Source organism: Arachis ipaensis, chromosome B6 (assembly GCF_059453495.1).
Source record: "Arachis ipaensis isolate K30076 ecotype BB chromosome B6, ASM5945349v1, whole genome shotgun sequence".
Classification (NCBI taxonomy): domain Eukaryota; kingdom Viridiplantae; phylum Streptophyta; class Magnoliopsida; order Fabales; family Fabaceae; genus Arachis; species Arachis ipaensis.
In genome coordinates this window covers 144,714,398-144,722,681 of record NC_142441.1, presented here as the reverse complement: position 1 = coordinate 144,722,681, position 8,284 = coordinate 144,714,398, and the positions used below count along the sequence as shown (strand labels likewise).

The window sequence follows — 8,284 nt, the reverse complement described above, 5'->3', positions numbered from 1 at the left end:
ATTTGCGCGCCCATAAGAGCAAGTCTCACAATCCAGTTACTTATAATCCAAGTAATTGTAGTATATGCAACAAATACTTCGACATTCCATCGCTGCTACAAGTTCATATGAAGGAAGAACATGCTTATTATACATTCTTGTGAATGTTAAGGTATTTGAAATAAGTCCATGAATTATGTTAAAATTTAGAATGAGAATCAATATTTATGGTATTTTATTTATTATTTTACTAAGAATTTTTTTTTAAGAATTTAATTTGAAAATTGTTATCCTATTAATTAGGGTTTTAGGGTTATAGTTTTTCTTATATGGGTCTTTGTTATGTACGTACGTGTCTTTTTTATTTATTAAGCTTACATAATTATATTTGATTAATAAAAAAATTAGAGTTTAAGTTCTAATCTTTATAAGCATTTTTTAATTCTTGTTAATATATGGTCAATATAAAAATACACTATATCCTAATTTAATGTTACTAATTAAATTTAAGATTAATTTATTCTTTTAACTCTATTAATTCACATTATTCATACATTGTTCAAAAATACTGTTGGTTATCTATACCTTTCTTATAAATTTTTACGGTAATGTCTTTGATTTTTTGAAGTAGAATTTTATTTATTGTGATATGGAAATTCTTTATAAAAATTGATAGAAGACGAGGACCATTTAACAATGTCAAAATGGGTTGAATTTGTAGAGCTAACACATTTGCGGGAAAGAAATGTTCGATGATCAATTTTTTTTTATGTGCTTTATATTTGAGTCAACATTAGTCGAGTATCTGTCTTTACATTAAAAGTGTTAGTTAGTTCCTTAGCATTCTCTTTTATAAAAAATGTAAGATTAAAATTTGTTTAAATCAATGAATTAAAATAGATAAAAAGTAAACGGATCAATAACCTATTTAATTCGTGGGATTTGAATGAGTTTGATTATTTAACAACTTTATCATTGTTTGGTGAAATAAAGCGGTATAATTTCTATGCTAATTCGAGGGTTAAAGTGAGAGCCACTTGGTCTTCGCTATAAGAAATAGCTAAATATTAATTGTTGAAAAACTATTTTTTAATCTGAAAATATTTAATAACAAAAAAATATTAATAAAAAAATCTGACTATTTTTTTTTTATATTTTACTAGCATTACCGTTTCTAACCCAATATTTCCAAAAACTTAACAATTATGCTCAGGAAGAGTTCCTTGAAACATGTGAACAAACTAACGTGATGGAACATAACAAAGAAATCAAATTGAATTATATTCTATGAGATAACAATCAAAATAGTTTCATAATTTTAGTCTGATAATCAAAATGGTCTTTCGATTTTTAAACTAATCAAAACAAAATAGTCCTTCGATTTTAAATTGTAAATTGAAATAGTGTTTCTGTTAATCACTATTTTAACGCAATTAAAGATTTTATGTGGATCATTATCGCTAGTTGGCATAATATTAAGCATGTTGAGACGGTGTAAAGGGAATACAATTGTTATAGTTAGTCAGTTACTTCTTTTTTAGCTCAACACAACAAGCAGAGCGTATGAAAAATAACAAACAGAATTAGCAAACTATCAAAAAAAGAAAATTAGGATAAACTTTATTTTTTGTCATCTTCGATATTGCCATCAACAACAAAAAAATCTACATTTATTCACTCTTTGTAGTTTGTACCACCGCACAAATGAGTAATCTCTTCAACTCCTTTTTCTGTATGCCGAAAAATTTTTAAATTCCTTTCAAGCTAGATATTCTAAATAATCACAAAGAAACACATCATTCAATTCTTACGGACCTCCTTGTTGTAGGATATCTCAGTCCAACTTAAGAAATGCTCTCTCAATATTCCTGGCACGTCTATTGCCTACTAATAAATGATAGCCAAGTACACCAAACCTGCTAAGAAAATTCGCAACCAAAAAATAAATGGTGACCATTTTCAACACTTTTGTTATATAACACGCAAATAATATCTTCTTGATTGATAATCCCAAACCGACTCAACCTCTCTTTAGTGTTGACCTTCCCAATCAATACAAAATAGCTAGTCAGTTACTGAGTTGGATCGGAAGACATCTGGCTGGCTCATTTGGGGATCGCACCCATCCAAATCATGACCTTATCCCACAAAACGTGATAGAATTAGGAACAAATTCTCCCCAAATCTCCAACCACCAAAGGTTATAAATAATGGGATATATAGAACTTCTTGCAAGTATCGTTTTTAATCCTAATTTTTGTATCTCTTAGATCTTAGACGGACTTGAAGTCGAAATCTTTGTACGTACATCATTCCCATCCGACTCCGGGTCAACGGCTGACTGGTGGCTCCCCGATCATCCTCATGTTTCACCACCATGAGTAGTTCTTGACTAGAACAACAATCAATTCATTAGACGCTTAAATTTGAGACTAAATTAAACAAAATTCCAACCCTAAGCCATCTACTCCCTCGTCATCTTCTTCCTTCTATGAGATTTGCAACAAAGACAATCATCACAAAGTAGACACTCTATCAACCAACACCTCCATAACGATTGATTTTAGAGTATTTATTTAATTAGTTTTTAAACAATTTTGAAGTGAACATCTTAGTCTCCAACAATTATAATTGGTCTTCAATGTTTTTTGGCATCAGATAAATTGATCTATTTTAATACGGCTCCATTAAGCACAAACGAAATATTCTGATGTGTCATATCAAGTTGGTGACTTGCCAATTAATCGCTACATGTTTAATTAGGATAAATTAATCCCCTTAAAAAATTATTTATCAGATAAATAGATCTCTAAAGAAATTATATATCAAGCAAATAGGTCCCTAATCATTTCATTTAACAGTCACCTAAACCCTTTCATTTTCCCAAAACCAAATTTTATACACATAAAAATCGAATACTACTTTATAATTGTTTGCCTTACACAAACATAATGACAGATATGCAATTATCCTCATAAGACTACAAATATAATAACAACAATATAAACATAAACAATACAAATATGATCACAATAATACAAATATATTTAGGCTATATTAAAATTCTCTGGCACAAATATCTTTTTTTGTTACACATCTCTCTAATTTCAGTGTCTTCGTATATAGGATGTAGGCCTAAGAGTTTTTGGATCATACCAATACATTTTTTTATATGCATGATAGCCAAGCTATGAAGTAGTATTGGATTTATGTGTATAAAATCTAGTTTCAAAAAGATGGAAGGGTTTAACTAACTGTTAAATGAAATGATTAGAGACTTATCTGTCTGATACATGATTTTCTTGAGAATCTATCTGCTTGATAAATGATTTACTTAAGGGGGATCAATTTATTTTAATTTAACACTAACGCTTAACGGATGAGTCATCAAGCAGATAAGATTTTATACACATAAATCCTGTTTTAGTGCTTAATGGAGTGGTATCAAAAAGGACAAATTCATCTAATACAAAAAAAAAAAAAATATATGGAGACCAATTATTATATAATTAATTTTTATTAAAAATCAAAAACATCTACTTTAAAATTTTTTAAGGACCAATTTAAATAAATACTCTTGATTTTATTCTTTTATCAATAACATTATCCTAAATTCCAACCCTAAATCCATGTACCATTAGTTTACAACGGTGAAATCAGTTTCTAAATTCTCTATTTGATGAGCAAACTATAGCCGCGCGCCAATTCTTGTGGAGTTATAACTTCTTTCTGAAAATGACAAAAATAAACTTCATGTAGATTCTCTCCAATGTGGCTAAAGCTTCTCGTGTCATGTTGTAAGCTCTCTCAAGTTTGGATTGCATTATCTTTATCATCAACCCACATAAAAAAAAAAATTCCATGACTTATCAATCTTAAAATATAGCAACATCTCATCTCAACAAAATCATAAAAACAATAATTAACATGTTTAGGAGTTTGGTGGATAAAGAAACTCAAATCATAATTTCAACATCCACATAACCGTCGTCGTCTTTAGTTAGATGACTCTTTATATTGGGTCTTTATTTAAGTGCTGTTAAATAATAATTTAATTAACAAATGTTTATATAATAAAATTTTGAAATTATTAAGAACAACAATTGATAGAGAGGAAATGAGCAGGAGCAACGGTCAATGGCACTAGAATAATAACTAACTATAGATAAAATTATGAGTGAAAGCTAACATGTAAAACAAATAAAAAAATTAAAAAAGTCCAAATTTAAAGTAACCACAAATTATGATTATCCCTAAAAATATACACTCATACACCCTCCTTGTTTGATCATACAAACCATGCATGCTTAACCATTCACAACCTCCTCCAAATAGTTTGTAGATAGAGGTTCATAGTTCACCAATTCCAACATTCATGTTTGAACCCTTCAATTACACCCATGTAACACTATATAAAAACCACAAGTTTTTCCATTTTCGTCATCCTCGGTTTTGCTAGTACTCTCCAAAAAATAAAAAATAACAAAAAAAAATTAACAAAAAACCAAAAACAAAAAGAAAAAAAAAATGAGTTTCAAAAGTGCATTGTTTCCACACTTGGCACTTCTTATCCTATTCTTTTCTGCCTCACATGCATTTGACATTGCACAAATGCTATCACAATATCCAGAGTTTTCATCATTCAAGAAACTCCTAACGGATACAAAGATTGTGGACCAAATCAACAGCCGGAAAAGCGTGACGGTGATGGTGATGGACAACGCTGCTATGAGCGCCGTAGCCGGAAAGTCACCAGATACCATCAAGGCGATCCTGATGACTCACGTGATTCTTGATTATTACGACGAAAGGAAGCTTATGTTAGCGCAAGGCAGCAATGTTTTACTCACCACGCTTTATCAAACCACAGGGCTTGCCGTAAACAATCAAGGATTCATCAAGGTAGCCCTTGTCGGCGAAGGCGAAATCGCCTTCGGCTGCGCGGCACCTGGCTCCCCCTTAGATGTCAAGCTTGTTCAAACTGTAACCACCCAACCCTACGACATCTCAATTCTTCAGGTTACAAAACCTATTATATGGCTTGGCCAAGATGCTGCGAAACCCGGTGGATCTCAGGGACCAAATGCTACAGCGGCAACAGGAACAGGTTCAGTCGCAACCAAACCAGTACCTTCACAAGGTGCTGCAACTTCACCGATTCCGGCACAGGGAGGAGGAGCTTCATCAAGTGCAGTAAAACCAGCATCTTCACAAGGAGCATCTTCACCGATTCCATCACAAGGCGCAAATGCACCCAAAGGAGCAGCTTCAGGGACTACAAAGCCGATTCCGATTCCTCCACAAGCTGCAACTCCGGCCGCCGCGGGAACAAAACCGGTGCCTTCAAGTACAGGACATGGAGCAAATGCGTCTAGTTCGGCCAACGGAACCGCTGTGAATCCAGTGCCTTCAACTGCAAATTCCTCCACATCTGCTGCTCCTACAAAAAGCGGTGGAAATGCACCAAGCCCGGCTCAAGGGCGCGGCGGAAATGCACCAAGTCCGGCACAAGGAAGATCATCGTCAACCTCACCACCATCGTCTTCACCAGGTGCAAGTTCACCAAGTGGAGCAGGCGGTGGTGGTGGTTCGAGTGGTGTGTCACCATCACCGGGTTCAGCAAGTTCAATCGCACCAACACCGGTGGCTGTTTCACCTTCTGGAGACACCATTAACCCAGCTGCACCGAATGCAGGGCCAACATCAAATGCAGGAGCACCTGATTCATCGGGTATTTCTCCGGGTCCAGCCATTGATGGTCCTACAGCAATAAGCCCTTCAGATGCTGCTGCAGACGCACCTCCTTCTTTTGGTAGTTCTTCACGCACCAAGATTAGTTTGTTTGGTGCGGTTATTACGGGTTTTGCTTCTCTTTTCGTAGTTTTGTAAATTTATTCTAATTAACGTACGCGCTACTAGAAGAAGGTCATGGATGAAGATGAGGATCATCCGTTTGAAGGCAGAAACAAGTTAGGATTATGTTAATTAAACTCGTGCTTAGTATTTGTGGGGAGTACATGTAGAAAAACAATTACTTTCTTTTTTTCCCTTTTTTTTTTGAATTTTCGGAATAAAGCATCCCTTCGTTTTCTACGTTTTTATGTGCGATGATGACTAGTTTGTTCATTTTCTCAAATCAATTTGAGATTTTACATGATAATGTACATAAATTCTTCTTGATTTCACTTGTTAATTAGAACAAGAAAGCTTTGAAATTTGAGATGCAAATGAGAGTGTTGTAAATTGTATAATATGTTCAGTGTAATATCATTTTTTTTTTAAAAAAAAAAACATATTTATTATGTAGTAATATTTCTCGGTTACTCCTGTATAAAAAAGGTTATTGGAGAAGATTATTGCCATATCCTTTACATGGCTGATGCTACACCTATTTTATTGTTACTTCTAAAATGTTCATTTATATTTAAATTGATTATTGATCACTTTGTGTTGGACATTTTAAATGATAGAATTATAATTCAATTCCATCGAAAAATGAATTCCTACAAAAATAGAATTCAATTCTTTAGTTTGGAACAACTAACTCATTTAATGAGATAGAATTGAATTCCATTGTTTGGAATGACTTGTTGATGAATTACATTATTTCTCTAAGATATTTTTATCCTTCAATAAATATTAAGTATAATTTTATTTATCAATTAAATTAGATAATATAATTATATAAATCACTTATAAGTAAAATTGGTCTAACACAACCTTATCAATTAGATCCATCTCATCCATAAAATCATGATAGGTGGAATTTTTTTAAAAATGAGAAATTTAAATTATTTAAAAAAAAAATCAACATCTCATAACTTTTTCATTTTTTTTTCTATAATCTTATTTGTGTGCATATGACACTCATTTGATATGATCATGTTTTTGTTAAAAAACAATAAAATAAAAAATGAGATAACCCCATAAGCCATAAACATAACAAAATTTAATTTAAAACAAAATACTCATAATCCATATCAATAAATCAACCTCACATGACCCTTGTAGGAAGAACTGACATCACCACAACCGAGTTAACCTCCACTCCTTCCTCCACCATCCACCTCACATATTCCAACGCCTCCCTCTGCAGCCTGTTATGCACAAAATCCGCCACCATTGCTCCCCAAACCACAACATCCCTGCTGGGAATTTCGTCAAACACGCGGCGCGCAAGATTGATCCTCCCACACTTGAAGTATAAATCAATCAAACTTGTCCTAATAATTGAACTATCAACCAAACCATTCTTGATCAACAACCCATGAGCTTTGAGGCCCTGGAAAAGGGCAGGTGCACCGGCGAAACTCTTAATCACAGTGGTGAAAGTATACACATTTAACTTAACACCCAATGCCCTCATCTCAGTATAAGCTTTAAGCACATCAAGGTAGTGCTTTCTACCCGCAATCACAGACCCTCTTAACAACGCATTCCATGGGTACACACTGTTACAGGGTAACTCGTTAAAGATTTGTTTGGCTTCTTCCAAAGCGCCGCAAGAGGTGTACATGTGAACAAGCTTCGTTCGCAAAAATTCGTTGTTTTCGAAGCCGTTGATTCGGATATGGACGTGGACTTCTCTACCATGTTGTAGCGACTTGGTGCGAATGCAGGCGGTGATGAGAACGGAGAAAGTGGTGGCGTTGACAGGGATTCCCTGTTGGTCAACGTAATCGAGAATGGTAAGTGCTTCTTTGAGTTTGTCTTGGCGCGCGAATCGTTTGATGTCTTTGTAGATGGAGCGTGGATTTTTTGTGTGGATGGGTAAGGAGGATGGAAATGCATCTTTCTCTTTGAAATATTTCAGCTTCTTGTAGTGGTGGTGATGGTGATGGCGGTGGTTCTTGGTGGTGGGGAATTGGGACGGCTCTGTTGTGTGGTGGGGTTTCTTTGGGAGTGGTGGTTTGAAGTTGAAGAGTTGGAAGGTGATTTTGGTGTTGGAGGATGGCGAAGGTGATGTGAGATTTGGAGGGAACGAGTGAAGTTGGAGGGAGAGAGAGGCTGCCATGGTTGAAAAGGGATTATGGAATATTATAATTTGGACAGGGGTATTTTTGATATTGCACAGTTTAAGTGAGATTTAGGTGAGAATTGATTTTGAAATCAGACCAAAGTAGGTCTAATTTGTAAATGGGGGTAAAATGAGAATTGGAATTCTCCCTGGAATTCAATATCATATTTTTTTTCTATTCCAAAGTAAGGAATAGAATTTAATTCATCTATGATTTCAAATCAGATGCATTTCAAACAGGCTGTTAAGAAAAATTTTGAACTTTGAAAGAGAAGGTATTTCTCATTA

At 34.1% G+C, this 8,284-nt stretch overlaps 1 protein-coding gene and 1 pseudogene across 1 annotated transcript; one reads left to right on the top strand and one right to left on the bottom strand.

Moving 5' to 3' along the window:
• The first annotated feature begins 4,462 nt into the window (after positions 1 to 4,462).
• LOC107647509 (uncharacterized) lies at positions 4,463 to 6,205 on the top strand. The gene has a single exon (XM_021105120.2). The coding sequence runs from the start codon at positions 4,507 to 4,509 to the stop codon at positions 5,866 to 5,868; it is 1,362 nt and encodes a 453-aa protein (XP_020960779.1). The 5' UTR covers positions 4,463 to 4,506; the 3' UTR covers positions 5,869 to 6,205.
• A 673-nt stretch (positions 6,206 to 6,878) lies between these two features.
• On the bottom strand, positions 6,879 to 8,028 carry LOC107647510 (pentatricopeptide repeat-containing protein At1g71460, chloroplastic pseudogene; annotated as a pseudogene).
• Positions 8,029 to 8,284: the final 256 nt, after the last annotated feature.

Coding starts and splice junctions, on each gene's coding strand:
- LOC107647509 (XM_021105120.2), top strand. CDS start 4,507: ATGAGTTTCAAAAGTGCATTGTTTCCACACTTGGCACTTCTTATCCTA.